Below are 17,407 nucleotides of genomic sequence, written 5' to 3'. Positions count from 1 at the left end.
GTAAGGTCTGAAGAACTGATTCTGCAGCCAAAAGCAGCCTGAATAGAACTAGAACAGTGCTATCATTTTACAGATGAAGAAACCGAGGCCCAAAGAGGCTGAGCCACTCGACCAGCTCTGGTGGGCAGCACAGCCCGGTGAGACCCCCAACCAGGAGGCTGTCCCCAGCCCGAGCCTTCCCCAGGACGCTGACCTTCCTGCCTGAGCCCTTCTCCACTCAGGTTTGGTTACTGAACCTCCAGACCAGTGGTTCTTACGGTGTGGTCTCTAGACCAGCCAGTGGCATCAGTATCACCAGGGGATTTGTTAGACATGCAAACTCTTGGACCACACCCCAGACCTATTGGGAACTCTTGGGGTGAGACCCAACAATCTGTGTTTGGGAAGCTCTCTGATTAGCCTGATGCACTGAAGTGAGATCCGCTGCTCCAGATTGCTCGCCTGCAGCAAAGGGAACCGGCAGAGAGAACCCCTCCCATGTGACCCAAAGCCTAGACCATAACCCCGGGGAAAGGTCCCCGACCAGAAAGTCAGTCAGGGGCAGAGGCTCACAAACATGGCGGAGGAAGCTGGTCTGGGGGGAAAGAAGCTTAAAGATGATCTTGCCAGGAAGAGAATACCACCAACCCACATTTAAAAATGGAAGGTGCCGAAAGAGAAAAATAAATAACGAATAAGGAGCAAATATAATTTAGTAAAAAATTCTGAGCATGTAGGGCTGGTATCGAAAGATCTGATTTAGGAGCAATTTATGCCAATTGGCAACAACACGAGAGTTGCCAGAAATGTTTTTGCATTAATTCTAAATTGGTATATGAATATCTCGCTGGCGTAAGGCCATCAGAGGAAAATGATCACGATGGTCTTTAATCAAGCCCGAGTTGCTGTTGCTTTCTCCTTTACATTTTAAATACCACTTTGGAGCTGGAAACTTAGCAAAGGACTAAACTTTTGGTCAGGGAAGATGCACAATCAATCTCAGGAAAATTAAAGTCTGCGATTTCTTAAAAATTCAGAACCTGCTGCTGGCGACTGGGTAGCAGGGTGAGCCAACATTATAGATCCTGGAAGATGCTAGATTCAAAAAAGAGAGCTCTCCTGCTGTCCAGATGTTCAAAGTGATAAAATGCACTTCAAATGTGAAAATGACTTGCATTCTGGCAAACATCTGTTGGAGATACCAGCCTAATAAATAAGATCATCAAACATCATTGGACTTAAAGGAACTTAACGGCCACTCCAACGCCAGCCAAGAATCACTACCAAGTCACCAGCATGCTCATTAGCACAAGCCTTAGACATTTACTTAACAAACGGACACCAAACATTCATCTGCGGCTTCATCTACACATGTTAGAGTATATTTCTGAAGTTAGCAGACTAGTGTAGATGGAAGGAATTTGTGAAGTTTTCTTCTACATAATCAATGGTGGGAGGGGGGGCTGTAAGGGAGGAGAGATCTATCTATATATATATTTTTACCTCTTGGCCCATTTCCATGCTGCAAAGTTTTGTTGATTGAGCTTTGGCATCAACCATAACATTAAACATGGTGCATATTGACTGTGGGACTCGAAAATCTGTTGATCGACTGGTTTTTTGCAGCTTAACTTCAAATGCAATCCTGGTTCTATTAAAACAAAGTAGGAAAAGACCAATTCAGCATTCAGATGGCAGCGGGAGGAGGAGACATTTTCTGAGAGGTCAGTGGAAAAGAAAATTGAAGGCTGTAATCAGTTTCAATCGACAATGACTTCACATGTGTTCTTTTAAAAATGATTTTCCTAGCTCAGGAAGGCCTATTCAGGGAGACAGCCATGCACACCCTTCTCTCTCGGCAGTGCACGGAACACCTGTAGCTCGGCGTATTTCTGTCTGTCGCTCACATGCTATGGAGAACTCTAATTGCAGGAGAATGAATGAATGAACAAAAACCCAATTATAGAACATGTAAGTCCTCTCACACTGGCAACTACCTACCTTGAATTCCTTCAATTAACCCCCCCGCCCCCACAAAAAAAGAAAGCAGTTTCTAATCTTCACAATCTCCTGGTGGGGAAAAAAAAATCTTAAATGACATTTATTGTTTTATTTATCAATTTTATCCTGGCTTTGAAAGAGGCTGAAATTAAAAACAACAACAACAAGCTTATTAGATTGCTTTAAAGACTAAAAAATGAGATGACTACCTTTGCAGAGGCGAGTGAAATTAGGAGAGGTGGTAAGGGGGGGGGGACTTCCACTACGCTTGCTTGTTTGTTTGCATTGCCATGTCAATGCTTTATTTTGCAATAAAGAACACATTATAGTTATAAGTAAAAATGTCATGCCATACTTCCCAATTCAAGACTTGTGTAATGGTGGAGATTTACTGTGACATCATTCTGACTTAGGTCAAACTATGATCCCAGCTATGTGCTAACTGCTCCCAGAAAAGCTCGGTTCGACCTGGCCAGCTGGTGCTACAGGTGTGAGATTTAATCCCTGATATCAGCCTGTAGAGGGGCCCAGTTATGGTTTGAAAGGTTTCAGAGGAGCGGGTCACATCCTCATCACATGTCTTTAGAGAAAAGCACCTGGTTAGTAAGTGGTTTTACTAAAGGTCCTTTGTCCAAGGCATCTTTTCAGCATTGTGCCCGGTTAGGTTCTGGAGATCGCGCAGCTCCCAGGAAGGCATCGCTTTAAGAGGCATTTGTAGGAGTTTCCTAACAGTGCAGAGAGGACCACACAGCTAGCTAGCTCGGAGAGGGTGCCAGCTTGCTAACACACCCTGGGTGCATGAGGGAAGCCAAGTATAATTTCTAAGGTTGGAAGCCCAGCTCTTAAGCAAACTACTAAAAAAAATGTCTTCAAGCACTCCTATATATTATATGATCATGTTAAAGATAAATGTATCTTGGCTTCTGAGGACTCGGTGCACTGATGTAGCTTTCCGATCACGATGATCATTTTAAGCTACGCTGCAAATACATCATGTTCTGGTTTTGTGCAAAGGAGGCCTGATGGGGACTGAGTTGGATAGGTCCCTGTGCTGATCTTCTGAGGCTCACTGGCCAGTCCTGGCCCAACTTGAGACAGGGAAATGCTAAATTGATTCCTTATAATGAATGAAGTAATCATCTGCTTTCACAGGAGAGCTGCTCATAGCCCTTAGAGCGTGGGGCTGTGAACACAGGAAGCCGAATGCAAAATTAATATGACCAAGAGGGCTCTACGGGGCCAAAAGGCAGGAAAGGAGAGGTCATTTAATCCAGCTGATGCTCTTTGAGGGCAGAGTTAGGGCGCCATGTTTTGTGTGGAGCACAGCGCCTGATAGAGACTAGACTAGAGGCTCTGTCAGGTTCACTAAGTGGATGATATCATCAAATAAGTTATTTCAATGTCTTAGAAACTTGGCAATGAGGAGTACCGATTGACTTTGGTGTTGCATATTTACATCCATTAAATCCTGTCCTTACTCTGTTATCCTAGAACAGGGGCCCTTTATTCTGTCCCAAACAGTAAAGCAAAGGTTCTAGGCTCTATGACTGTGGGCTCTATGTCTTAAAACACCCACGGACTGTTTCATGTCTTACCCTCCGACTCTGGCTGCCTGGGGACGATATTTCCACTCATGTTTGCTCTTGTCTGGTTTGTGCTTAGACTGGGGCCTTAACCGGAAGGGACACCAGGGTCAGGAGTACCTGTGCAGGTGACCAACTCCTGGTAACATTTACTTAACAGCTACCATGTGTCAAGCATGATGCTGGGACCTGGGACGGGCGAGGAACTCAAAATGAACGGGATACACAGCCTGCCTCTGAGGAGCTCACACTCTCTGAGAGCCTGACCCCTAGCCCACCTATATGTCATCTCCTATTACTTATTATCCATTCAAAAGACTGGCTCTCCAGAGAAGGGCACACGTGTCTTTCTGTACAACCGCATGCACAGCTCAGAAGCGAGTGGGCCTTCATTCTAATGCATTACAGTCCCAGGGAGCGTTTCGCCAGAGGAGCCACTTTGACGAGCAGTTTTTGTGTGAGATGGTTTGGCCATAGGAGAAGATTGGCTTTTCCTAAAATTGAGACAGACTCCGTAGGAGATGGTGAGAGTCAAGACCCGAAGGAAACGTTTTGACCTTGGGGTTGAGACATAGGCCTGCCTCTGATTCCAAGAGCGGGGAGAAAAGGACAAAGTGCAGAATCTGGGTCACCGGGACTGAAGCTCCCGAGGATTCTCCATAGCACGTTGCTCTGTCTCCATTCCTGCCAAGAAGCTCACCGACCTGGGACTATGTCATTTTTGCCTTTTGGTTCCAGTTTCGATGCTATTACATCCCTTTTCTTTTTCCAAGACATAACACGATGAACTCCGAGCACTCCCAGCCAAACCCAGGCCCTGACTCCCACAACTGGTCCATCAACTAAACTACACAACATCTGGAAATCCAGTGGCCTGTGATGCTTGCCGTCTTTTTTTTTTTTTTTTTTTAATGAGGAATAATAATGGAATTGTTGGGAACTGGCAAAAGCACTTGGACATGTGTCTGGGGATAGACAGGGTGATGATAACGGTGTCACATCTGAGGCTGTGCGGATACAGACACTCCGTGAAGGAAGGGTGCAGGCCTTGGCACGCTGGGAACACAGTCCTGTGCCTGCGGAGAGGAGGAGCGCAAACAATTCCTGGAGAAAGGATGCATGCTGCTCTCCTTCTCTTCTCCTTGCCTGCAGAACAGTCACCTGGGGACTGCAAGTGCAGCCTTCCCACCTCAGTCCCATATCCCACGGGGACAAAGCAGGCAACATGCCCTCTTGTTGATATCTAGTTAGATTTTGCACACGACAACGAATAGCTGGCTAGTAGTACAGGCTCGGTTCCCATGTACAGAATGAATGATGCTGCTCAGGTCCTGCCCACATGGCTGGAAATTCACTAGATTCCTGCTCCTGCACTGGATTCGCTGGCTCAGGAATTGGATGTGCTTCTTTGATTTCCATCTAGCTGCCCACCATGCATACACTCCTACATTTAAAATATGTTTACTAAGTATTTTGTGCCAGATGCTGCTAGATGTCAGAGATACAAACAAGAACCGACATGGAGCCTTTCCTAGGGAGCTCAGTGAAATAACAGCCACGTCCTTTGCTTGGGGCAGGTGTGGGGCAGGTGAACAGAAGCTGGACTTGGGTGGCCGCCACTCCAACTGACTTTGATAAGCAATCACTTTCCAAAAAAAAACTCCAAGTTATGGCCAATCAGCCCTGTCCTGGGCCAGTGTGTGGTGGGAAAGGCGTGCAGGACCGCCCAGGCGCCGGGCTTACCTTTTGACACAAGATTCTATCATGTCACTTGCCATCAGCTTCAGCCGTTGCTCCAGGTGCTTCCCAAACTCTTCCTCGGGCCAGTGTAAGTCCCGAATGAAGGTCTGAAGGGCATCGAGCTTCCAGAACAGATCCTCCGAGGTGCCTGACCCGTTGCTGGCAGGGTAAAAATAAAAAACCAAGAGTCACCCACTGGCCTTGGGCTCTGAAACGCTGACACAAAGACAACTGGGACTAGAAGGCTCGAGGCAAACAGTAGCTTCAACATACAAAACGACGCGTGTTGGCGGTGGAGGTGGGGGCATTCTCCACCGGCAGATTTTGAGTTTTACCATACGTGACCTAGGCGGCTTTGTTCAGCCAATTGTTCAGACCAGTGAGAAGTCTGAGGGACGTATTGCCCCGTCACGGCCAGGAGAACAGTGTATGGTAAAAATCAGCCTTCTTGTAATAACCACATTAACACATGTGATGATTCAGATGAAGGCCACGAACCAGAGGGGGAAGTAAGTCTCAACAAATAATAACTACATGGCAACATGCAGTTATTAAAATTCGGGCTTCATGCATTTCCCCAGCTCCCCTCCAGATGGAGGCCTCTTGGAGACTGCACAGACTTGGAGTTTTAAAGGGACAGTGCTAACAAAGTGGTGAGCGAGGACCTGCTTTCTCTCTTGAAGAGCTGGAGAGAAGTTGGGGTGACTCAAATTGAGCTGAGTCCACCTGGATACCTTGAATCCATGCGTCTGTTCAGATTGGTCATTATTCCAATAGACCAGCGCGTTGCATAGGCAGCCCCAGGAGGAGGTTGGGGGTGGGGAGGTGAGTGGACAAGAGATATTTGCAAAGCTTGTTTTTTTTTAAACCATTGCACCATCTTACCCAGTCCAGATGGAGGAATTGGTCCTGATTCCTTTCTGTACAATGATGTGTAAGAAACTTTTACCTGGGGCCTCCACGGAAAGCCTGTGTATGGGAAACGCTCCATCTCTCACCCTCTTGCCCTTCTCTGGCTGGCTTTCTCTTTTGTAACAACCCCATTTGGAGCTCTGAGCGGTGGCCACCTCCCACCCCCTTCCTCGCATACCACTAATGCTAACACAGTAATTTATAAAATGTCCAACACACCATGCATTACCACTTGTTCTGACATCGTCTATAGAAACAGATGAGAGTGGGTGTTTCTATTGTGACAGATGCCAGCTGCATTGAATTAATGCTTCAGAGAGAAATATAGCTAGTGCATAAATGCATACACAGCTACTGCGGGTGGGGGGGGGGTGCTCCCAACATGCCAAGAGGGAGCCTACGGCCTCGACCAACAGGGACATGTTTTCAAGGACAGACCAGTCTGAGGTCAGTACGTAGACGTATCTGACACGGAGGAGCAGGTAACATGGAGACACGACCTTTAAATGAAAGGTGGCAAAGGAGGAAACTGGAATTATGAAAAGATATAGAATCAGGCATTTCCTGGTGGGCGATTGAGAATCTAGGCCTTCTTTTCAGATACTGCCATACGCATTGCTCCAAAGTCGGGGGACGCTTTATTTCTCCATGGAGGTTCAGCCTTCCCCCTTCCCCCATCCTAGGCTTGGGAAAAAGAAACCCCAACTTTGTCTAGTCTAAACCCCGTTTTGGAACTGCATGGTTGTATGTTTTAAATCATTAAGTACATATGAATGCAATAATTGGTATTTATTACAACAACATTTTGACACCCATCTGGTTTCAGAGTTTCAAAAAATTCTTCTAGGGTTTTTTTCTTTTTCTTTGAAGAGCTTATTATTAAGTTTTGACATGAGGAAAAGAATATTTTCTTTTTATTTTTAAGATAAACTGTTAATGTTAAGGCAATAGCACCAAGATTATTTTGATTGCTGAGCAGTTACCAAAATGTGTTCCCACTCATGCCTTAATTAATCGACAGAGACCATTATCTGCTTTATTACAATGTCTTGATTCATATCTTTTCAAAAACAATGTCACAGAGCATGCAGAGAAGGTAAAAAGCTTTCAGATATTTATTTTTAATTATTAACAGATAATACCTAATCTAACTTTTAATATAGTCATCTTAGCATGAATATGACTTATGGTGTTTTTTTTTAGATTTTTTTTCAGATATAAATTTTTAGAGGTAGTGATTCATCTTTAAAAGAGAAACAGACATACTGACCCTGTGATTTCATTGTGAACTTGTGAACAAGCTCAGTTTTTTAAAAAATATGGGCAGCGTTGGAGGAGCCCAGTAGAGCAGTGATTTTCAGGTCCTGTGCTCTACCTGCATCACAGAAAATGGAAATGTCCAGGGCCATCTTGACGGATGTGATTTCGAGGTTTCAAAACTCACTGCCAGTTTCAGATCATTTTTTATTCCTTTGATAATAACACTTCCCTTTGAAAACGTGCCAATTTATTCTTTCAAGAAAAAGCTTATCTGGCCTATAATTAGCTGTGGTCTAAGAAAAGGATCAAAGGGGGCACAGAATCGCGAAGCCTTATTTCACTTATTAAATCATGCACGTGGTTCTCATTTCATTTCCCTGAGGTGGAATTTAGAGGTGCTGGATCTTCTTCTTGCTGAGGAAAGAGAGGATTCATTTCCGAAGCCTTGGGACAAATGGCGGCTCAGCCTCCATTCCCCGGACCTGCTGGCTGGCATGAAAGGGATGGCTCGGCCTCCAAGAAAACCAACGCCGCGTGGCCTGGCATTGGTAAAGAGTTTCTACACTCAGACCACAGGGGGTACCGCTACCAAAAAACTTCATTATTTGTTTTTTCAGTCTTGCAGTCTCCCATTTAGAGACTTTGCTACCTACGTCTCGGCGCTCAGTGCTACACGATGACCGTGGAAAGTGTTGTTACGTACATGACTGGGGCTCGATCCCTTCAGAAATTTTCATTTAGCCCTCAACATCCTGCTACTATAGCCTGCCTTTTGCTGACACCAGAAATACACTTTCTGGTTTAAACAGTCTCTGGGAATTATTTATTATTATTATTATTATTTTTTTTTTAAAAAAAGAAAGCTTCAGGTAGGTGTGCTTCCCTCTTAAATTTGGATCAGGCCAGAGGTGACGGGTCAGCCCATGAAAGAGGTTTCCTGGACTATTTCTGGATGAATAACTCCTAAAGCCATGCCACCTGTATTAAAAATAAAACAAAACAACAAAATATGGGCAGGATCTTTTTGCAAAAGAATTCAGGAAGTGAAACACAGTCCTCAAGCATTCAGTGGGCGTCAGAAAAATTGTTAGTGCTGTATATATAGCAAACATCTTACAAACACGCCACATGCCAGAAATAAACAATATCGTCTCTGTATGATCAGCAAAATATGTCTAATTATCCCTCTCCATCTCTGTTATATGGGATGTATAGAAATAAACAAGACATATCCATGCCAAGATCACTTAAATTTAAATTAGATCTAATGTGAACTGAATACACACTCAGCATCATATATAGCAGCCATCCATGACGGTGCCGAAAAAGTAGGCATTTGTGGGATGCCTAGAGGGATGTTAACTGGTAGATTTGGTACTTTGGGAAGGTTCACATTGGGTAGGTTCACATTGGGTAGGTTACTGGTTAAACTCCTGTGGAAGAAACAGACAGAAAGAAAAAATACCATCACAGTGACAATGCAGATGAGGCAGAAGCATGCGACAGGTGTAAATAAATTGGCTAAGTCCACAGCAAGACAACAGCGACACACTTCAGAAAGTAGCTGACGGATGGGCAGCGGTGGTGTGGCTCAGCAGTCAGAGGAAATGACAGAGTTTAATGGAGAAATTAACCACAGAGTGACTTAAAAGCGTGGACAGTCATGGACACCTCTCCACAATGATCACATATTTCAATGCCTTTATGCAGGGTCTGCAGCTTCCAAGTCCATTGCCATGAGCGTCTAGAACTTGGCCTGTGCTAGAAACTTGAAGTTCGTGGAATCCTGGGCATTGCTGTGGCTAAGGGTGCTGAGAAGTAACTGGGATGGAAAGAAAGGGCGGAGCACTTTTATTTTTCTTATTTTTGTTTGTAACCTATTTTTGATGGGGGCATGTTCCTTGGGTCAGATATTAGCTACACGATGTAACAGGAAATGTACCCACCAGGTGGTGGTGCACAGAAACAGAATTCTTTCCAACCGCTACTTCTGAAGTCAGCTGTGTGTGCCATGGGGCATCTGAGTTGATGGCAAAGATGAAGGTATTGTATCAAGAATGACTGGCTTCAAATAATTTTACAGAACACTTGAAAACATGGAAACTTCCCCTCTCAAATTAAGTCCAATTAAAATGAAGAAATATTTACAAATTGCAAATTAAGAACACACACCCAAATTTAGCTCCTATAGTACATTCTTTGGCCACAAGTGGATTTAAAATGTGGCCTCATGTTATAGTGACTGACCTCAAACACGAGATAGAGACCTTAGAATGAACGGCAGGGGCTCCTGGGGTGTTGAGGGGGGCTGTTTCTTGATCTGTGTGGTTGTTCTATAGGTGTTTTTAGTTTGTGAAAATTAAAGATGTATTTTCCTAGAAGAAGTTAAAATTTAAGTTAAAAATGAATAAATCATTTAAAAGTGTGACTTTATAGAAGCTTTTTGTTCTCGAACGAAGATCGATCAAATGATGTGATGAAAGAGAGAGGAAGGGCCTTATGACTGGAGAGAGAAAAACAAAACAAATCAATAACCCCAACTCGAGTCAACCGTGCCTCTTCCAAGGACTGTGTCATATGCCGTCCCAGGCTGGCACCGCGTGCCTCTGTAGCGGCATTTTAAGGGTGTTCATCCAGCCAGAGTCACTGGCACGGTGGAGCCCAGCCTATGCATCTGAGAGGAGCCTTCCTGTGGAAGGAGGGTTGACAGCACTTTGGCAAAGGAGTTGAGGCTTTCTTTTTGGATCTTGCAGGAGAAGAGCGAGTTTGCCAAAGCAGCTCTGCCCCGGGCAAGCTGTGTTTGCCTAACAGAACTCTTGCAAGGGCTGGAGCCGCCTCTGGGCTTGCTCAGGGGGGCAAGTCAGAAAATCTGGCCCCTGTAGGTATTCTGGGCAGGTGTCTCCCTTTAGAAACAAGTTCTTCTTTCACAATGACAGCATAGCTCGGAGATGGAAAAACCTAGAATGTAAATTGCCAACCTGGCATTCTCTTCCTGAAGGGACACAGGTGTCTCACGGGTGTGTCCTTTACCCTTCACACGTGGGAAAATGAATTGTGCTTTTCTGCCTGGGACTAAAGGGTGCTCGTGTGGAAATGGTCAAAAGCAGAAGCTAAATAAGACAATTAAGTAGAAGGGAAAACGGTACTTTCTGTTCATGTTTCTCTGTTTTCCTGGGCATTTGCCTTTGAATTCAGTCCCTGGTGGTTCTCAGTCTTAAATGCTGCCACGTAACAAAACCGTTGGCGATTTCCACTGAGACATGTGTAAGCCCACATAAGCACATGTGATCATTAGATGATACACACACTGAATAATGATCGAGGAATTAGGAGAGCTTTAGAGATGGCAGTGTGGAAAGTTAAAATGTCAATTCTGAGCAAATTAAAAGTAGCTAGAAATGAATAACATACAAATGTATGCAAAAGCAACTTAATTTAAACACATTGGTGGATGGTGGGTACACAAATCAGAAATGAGCTTCGTCTTGCACACAGAAATTAAAAAATACTTATATTAATCAGAACATATTGTACTTGTAAAATATGACATTTTGGCTGGACTGCTGCGCTGGACTCATAAAACATTTCCTTCATGTGATATATTATAATGCTCTGCTTTCAGAAGGCTGGAGCATGCTTGATATTTCTGCTTTTAGCAAAATAATATCGTGCATTACTAAGGTTACTAATATTTCATCTGGATATTAATAACATATTAATAATTAGAGAGGCAATTCCAAGCATTAGATACATGTGGATCCGCTGATGGATATAACCAATTATTATTTTAGAGGGCCCGTTAGCAACTACCTAAAAAGTCCATCATGCTTCTCTGTGAGAATCATAATTGGATATCTCTGAATAGTAGAAGTGTGAATTGCAATCCTCACATCTGATACATGTTAAAAATTAGACTCATTCATTTTGGGGATGTGCTGAAAAAGGATCACTCCCATGCATGTCAAAGGGCCCCGTCTCTGGAACATTGAATTAAAAAATTCTCATCTGCTCGCTCCCACATGGATGAAAGCAACAGCTATGTGGGCACCTCATCATCTCTGCTGATGGCAATGACTAGAGCGAGAGTCATTCCTTGCTTCTGGAAATGATTATAAGCGAGACTGGGTCTCCCTGCAGAGACGACATCGTTGGGTCTTCTCTCAAAGAAGCTTTAGGTTTATGGATGGGTCGGATGTAAGATACGGATGTCTCCTATGTTATCAGCCATTTGTTGCTGAATATATTTAATGCATCTTGTCATCTCTCGGTGCTCATGTCACGAATGTCTCTCTCTGTGCTTTTCTTAAGTCTTATTCCTCCTTTGAGGCATGGGCACTTTGAAGTCTCAGAGTTTTGGGCAGTATTTATCAACCTTTTATTCATTATCATCATCGAACCACCCGACTGCCTTCCCCATGAAAATTTAATAGCACCAATATACGTATGTGAATGTACATAACAAGAGCAAAATATTTCTTCCCTCCCCCACTCCAAGAACCAACCGGCACCAGCTCCGGGAGCTGTAAAGCCCCCGTTTAGAATGCACAACCTGGAGAATAACGTTTCAAACTTCCTGGGATTTTAGAAGGTCCCACACATTTCTCCAACCTTATTGCTTGCCTCCTTTACAATCCATGCTGGCCCAACAGGGCGTGGAGTTTCCACTGCACACCTCACTTGCCCCGTGTTTCTACCTTGCTCATGCCCTTTCCCAGCACCTCTGCGCCTCTTGGAATCCTAGGCTCCCAGCTGTTTATTTCATGACTCTTCAGCTTCAGCGGAAGTACAACCCCTTCCAGGCTAAGCTCTTCCTTATGTGATTTGGTAAATACCATGTGAACATTTAAAGTCATTTTTTCTTGCATGCTTATTGCTCAGACCCAACTAGACGGAAATCCCTAACGGGGGGATATATCTTTTTCTTCCTCCTTTCCCACAGTTTTTCTGTTGTATCCTTACAATTTCCAGCCTATATGGTTCCCTAATAAAGGTCAGTTAATCAATAAATACTCACTGAACACCTATGTCCCAGGCCCTGTTCTAGGTGCTAAAGAGGCAATGGTAATTAAATGTGAATATGGAGAATCACATTTTCTAGAAGGTTAATGTTGGAAAAGTCTTGGGAATTCAAAGTCTTTGGTTTTCAAAGAAAGATACTGAGGCACAGCAAGGTCTGCTGACTTGCCCAAGGTGACCCAGCACTTTGCTGGCAGAGTTGGGAGTCTGACTGCGTGCCTACAACTTGTCTACTTCAAACAGGCCATCTACATATTGCTAAGGTGTCTTTGGTCTGACAGTTTGTTATTCATTAATATACTGACAATCTGGAAAATGATATTCTTTTAAAAAATAATTTCCATATGTATAGCTCAGACAGAGAGAGGGAAAGTGCATGTTGAGAAATCCAGATTTTCCATGTATATACATCAAGAAGCAGGGTTTAGCTCTCCCACTCAGTCATCCCCGCCTGAAACAGGAACCAATGACACCAGAATTCCCTGTGCCTGCAGCTGTTCACCTGCAGATCGAGAGAGGATCTGCCAAGGAGAGGGTATGCGGAGAGGGTACTAGGCTTGGCAAGCTTTGGATTAGACGCTTTCTAAATTTTCTTCCACGATGACTTGACTAACAGTGAACCAACTCTAAAGAGCTGGTGGAAATGTTGCCCATCTGCTAGTTAGGACCGAAAGCTGATCCTCAGGGCTGCCGGAGGGCTGTGCACACCTGTCCCGCTTGGGTGGTGGCCCAGTGACATTTCCTGATGGAGACCTTGGAGGGGGCTCTGGGCTCCCGCTCAAGCCTGGCCTGGAGAGGCTGTCTGTCTCCAGCTGTGGCGAGCAGCTAAGTGCTAACATTCTCCACCGAAGCGCAGAGGTTCTAATCGTGACTCTCTCTGGCTCGATGGGAACAGCGATGAGCCTCCCTTTGTTCTCCGTGCAGAGGTGGAAGGCCATCCCTCTGGAGCAGTGGTTCTCAACCTTCTGGCCCTTAAAGTACACTTCCTCATGTTGTGACCCAACCATAAAATTATTTTCGTTGCTACTTCATAACTGTCATGTTGCCACTGTTATGAATCGTAATGTAAATATCTGATACGCAGGATGGTCTTAGGTGACCCCTGTGAAAGGGTCATTTGACACCCAAAGGGGTGGCGACCCACAGGTTGAGAACCGCTGCTCTAGAGAAAGCAGCACTAGGACTGAGCCTTGTACCCTTCCTGCCAAATAACTTGTGCCAAACCCTAACGATGATTACATCTGTATTTGCTTTTACGTGGCCATGTTTTAAAATAAGAAAATCTGAAGAATATTTAAAATCCGCTTTTAGCGAGCTTGTCAGAGTGCTGTTTTTCCTTAACATTTTGAACACCAGTTCCCGCGAAGGAAGCTTTTACAGTGCACTTTGCAGTCATTTACCCTATGGCCAGAGACCTATATTTATGACTTTTGAAAAGTGGAAGAACAGAACTGAATGTGACAAATGTTTGAAAGAAGGGCTGTGGTCTCTCTGTGTGTGTATATTGGGGAATCATGTGCCAAACTTCAAGAAGATTGAGAACACCAAATCTACTTATGTAAGTCAGGTTCTTGTTTTTGAGTAAGTTTGATGAAAAGCATTCAAAAAAAATCATTCTTTACTTAGAAAAACATCCACAAAGAAAAACAAATCTCTGCTTCTTTATCAAGCCCCTAGCTGGTCAGATAAATGTTTGTTCTTACTTCGTTTCTCTTTACATGGAAGGGAGTACAGAGAGACCCATTCCTTTTAGCACGTAAGCATGTCCCCAAGATCCTTCCCCTTCGTTTCCTGCTGGCCATTCTGCAAATCTGTCCCATGGTATCCACACTTTGTATACAAATCCCCTAACACGATGTGTGGTTTCCATGAATTTTAATTTGGCCTATGTTTTAGTTGGCACTTTCAAATATCTCTATATACTCTGAAGGGCATATCCTATTTAGCATGAATTGGATAAACCACAATCATGGTAAAAGCTACATAAAAAAATACATCAACAAAAAAGATTCTCAGGTTATTATTTATGACTATTAATCCTTCACTAATTTTCAGACCTTTAAATTACTGATCCATGAGTTCAAATTTTATTTTGTTAATCACTTAAAAATACCCAATAAAATATTCCCACAGTAAGACCTCCAACTGTGAAAATCAGTTTGATTCTGTCTTTACTTCTGACAATATTAAGAATAGTCAGCACTTCAAAAAAGAATTAGCAGTAATTTGCTCGGTGCCTGAAGAACTGAACAGATTATAAAATGGCTTTAGTGACCTTGTCACAGAACTTCTTGACAATTCTTGGACACCGAGTAGGGACATTTTTAAAAGTCAGTTTTGCAGATGAGAGAGCAGTTTCATTGCCTTTGTTAGCCTTCTGGCTAATAAGTGGAGGGCGAGGCCCTCGCTCTAGGGCCCTTTAAGAAGCAGTGCGGGATGCCAATCATTTCTTCCTATGTGTGTCCATAGCAGTAGCCTCCACATCTAAACCCAAGCAAGTAAATGCTATTTCAATACCATAGCTATTTTCAAAATGTGAATATTACTACATTTTAGCCTTTTCCCTTCACAACAGTTCTTTAAGCACAACTGTGGGGATTACAGTGAGCATTAAAAAAATAGAGTCCCTTGTTAATCAAGGGACCCAGTTTTATTCTCATGAGTTAAAAGTCACAGGGCCATAGTAAGAGACTGTTGTGGAATTGAGAATAACAAACTCAACTCCAGATTTCTTGGTATGTGTTTGCAAATAAAGAGCTACTGCCTATTAACCTGCTCACAGTAGGGTAAGCTAAGATACTTCCTCCTTGGCTCTGATGTGGAAGGAGGGCTGAGAAAGCTATTTTACATTAATTTCTTTATTAATTATCTCTATCTAGGAGCCCTCTACATCCCCAGAAAGCAGAGTCTGGACCTGCCCTCCGGCATCTGGAGTCCGGCCCTCCTCCTTGCCTGGGAGTGGAGATGGCAGTGAATCCGCTAGACATTTCAAGTAGATTCCCCAGGCAGTTGTGGATATGCTAAGTTCACAGTCCACAGGATTTCCTGCAATTTGTCCTTTAGATTGATATCCCATTAAAAAAAAATGAGTACTGTGGTCAAATAACCCTGGGTTAAGCAGAGTTAAACAAGGCCCTGCATTACTATGTTAGAGTTTTGAAATACACTGACTGGTTGCTTCGTGGCTCCCCAGGAGACAAGGGTGTGGAGCACATAGAGGTTTCTAACTGTATTTGGCCACAGAGTCCTTTTCTTGAGGTACATCTCAAAGGCTTAGGCCAGAGAATGGCTAACTACGGCCCACAGGCCAGTCTCCTGCTTTTGCAAATAAACTTTCACGGGAACACATGTTTATTCCTTTACCTATTGCCTATAGCTGCTTTGGCGCTACAGCAGCAAAGTGGAGTTGTGACAAAGATCATGTACCCTGAAAAGCCAGAAGATTTATTACATGGCCTTTTATAGAAAAAGTTTGCTGACCCCTTGTCTAGACCCTGAGGAACACACTTTGGGAAACGTTAACTCCTAGGGAAACACCACTGGAGTAAGATACTCAGTACAAATACCACAGCCAGGGTTCTATCCCTTATTCCTTATTTACCCTGTGAAATAAAACAAAGATTTCATTTCATAAAACATTTATCAACCTCTTTCCCACTCCCCCTTTGGCCAAAGAGACCATGTGCATCCGAGTTGGAAACACGGCCAGTGTTTGCTCTCCGTCACGCTGACACTGAAAACCATAAGACACCGTTAATCCACTTCTGTATGACTCTCCAGCTATTTGCACCCAAACTCCAATAGTATCAAAAGAGGTTTCCTTACTTGACTGGTTCCCATGACTCCCGCTCAAAGCCCCTGTGAATGGATTGTGCAATTGAGGACTCCATCAGATCCACATATCTAACCACAAGTGGGGCAAACAGGTCTTGCAGGTGCTTGTGGAACTTTCCATTGCACAGATTATCTAGAACAGAGAAGCAAAGTCTTGGTAAGGGCCCACAGTTGCTTTGTCAGCACACAGCATACAGACAGAGAGGATTGTCTTTGACATTAAATCCATGGCTTCTAAGAGAGCCCCTACCCCCAAAAAAGATAAAGAAAAAAGTACAGGAACAGAACCAAATTTCATGCTTCAATCTGCGTGGGAAGAAAATGGAATTCTAAAACATTTCACCCATTTGCGTCCCTCCTCTCAAAAAGAAAAACAATCATTTTCCTTTAAAAGCAACAAAACAGCAACCAACTTTCTTAGGAGTTCCTGGCACCCACTCCCTTCCTCCCACGGTGTTACCGGGAGGAGAGACTATGCTACCCTCCCTTCATCACGGTCCCTGGGCAGGAAGGTCCACTTTATGACTGTGTTGTGTAAAACACTCCAAGATCCTTAGGGTGTTACTTAGCTAGACTTTTTTTTTTTTTTCATCTAAAAAGCAACTTTGGGTAAAAATTGAAAAAAAATGTGAAGAGGTTAATTAGCTTGTTCCAGAACAAAAGAACCCCACGGACACCACTCCTGACACTGCTCTGGGGTTCTCCGGCTTGGTTAAGAGAAGGCTTCCCTGTCACAGGACATTTGTTGGAAGAAAGATCATCACCTATAGTAAGTTTGTTTGTTTTTGAATTAATAATAAACCTACAAAGAGCTATGTCCAACCTGTAGTGTGTCTGGGAAAAACGCATTTGAACAAGGTGCTCATCTGGACACGACTTAGGCTGGGCAAACAGTCGAAGATGATACGTACAGTCGGTGCGCAGAAAGTCATTCAGCAGCTGGAACAGTGGGAAACTGTCCCACGTGTCTGGCGGCTGCACCTCTAACGCTGCATCCATGTCCACCGCGAAGAGCGACAAGAACGTCTCGGCATGCTCCACCATCAAGTCCGACCACCACGCAAAGGCCTTTGGAATTTGGC

General features: G+C 43.9%; 1 protein-coding gene across 10 annotated transcripts in view; it reads right to left on the bottom strand.

Annotated features, from left to right (window-relative positions):
- CADPS (calcium dependent secretion activator) overlaps window positions 1-17,407 on the bottom strand; it is a 448,916-nt gene that overhangs the window by 73,185 nt on the left and 358,324 nt on the right. For 5 of the 10 annotated variants that reach the window (XM_081106565.1, XM_081106567.1, XM_081106570.1 and 2 more), the window contains 5 exons: window positions 17,237-17,393; window positions 16,317-16,458; window positions 8,762-8,908; window positions 5,307-5,462; window positions 1,483-1,630 (listed from right to left, as the gene is read on the bottom strand). In XM_081106565.1, coding sequence (XP_080962691.1) covers window positions 1,483-1,630; window positions 5,307-5,462; window positions 8,762-8,908; window positions 16,317-16,458; window positions 17,237-17,393 — 750 coding nt within the window. The remainder of the gene's footprint in view (window positions 1-1,482; window positions 1,631-5,306; window positions 5,463-8,761; window positions 8,909-16,316; window positions 16,459-17,236; window positions 17,394-17,407) is intronic. The other 5 variants (XM_081106568.1, XM_081106569.1, XM_081106572.1 and 2 more) reach the window with 1 other exon arrangement.

Source organism: Myotis nattereri, assembly GCF_964212035.1.
Source record: "Myotis nattereri genome assembly, chromosome: 14".
In the NCBI taxonomy this organism is placed as follows: domain Eukaryota; kingdom Metazoa; phylum Chordata; class Mammalia; order Chiroptera; family Vespertilionidae; genus Myotis; species Myotis nattereri.
The sequence above is the reverse complement of the archived record's forward strand: the minus strand, read 5'-3'. Positions and strand labels throughout refer to the sequence as shown.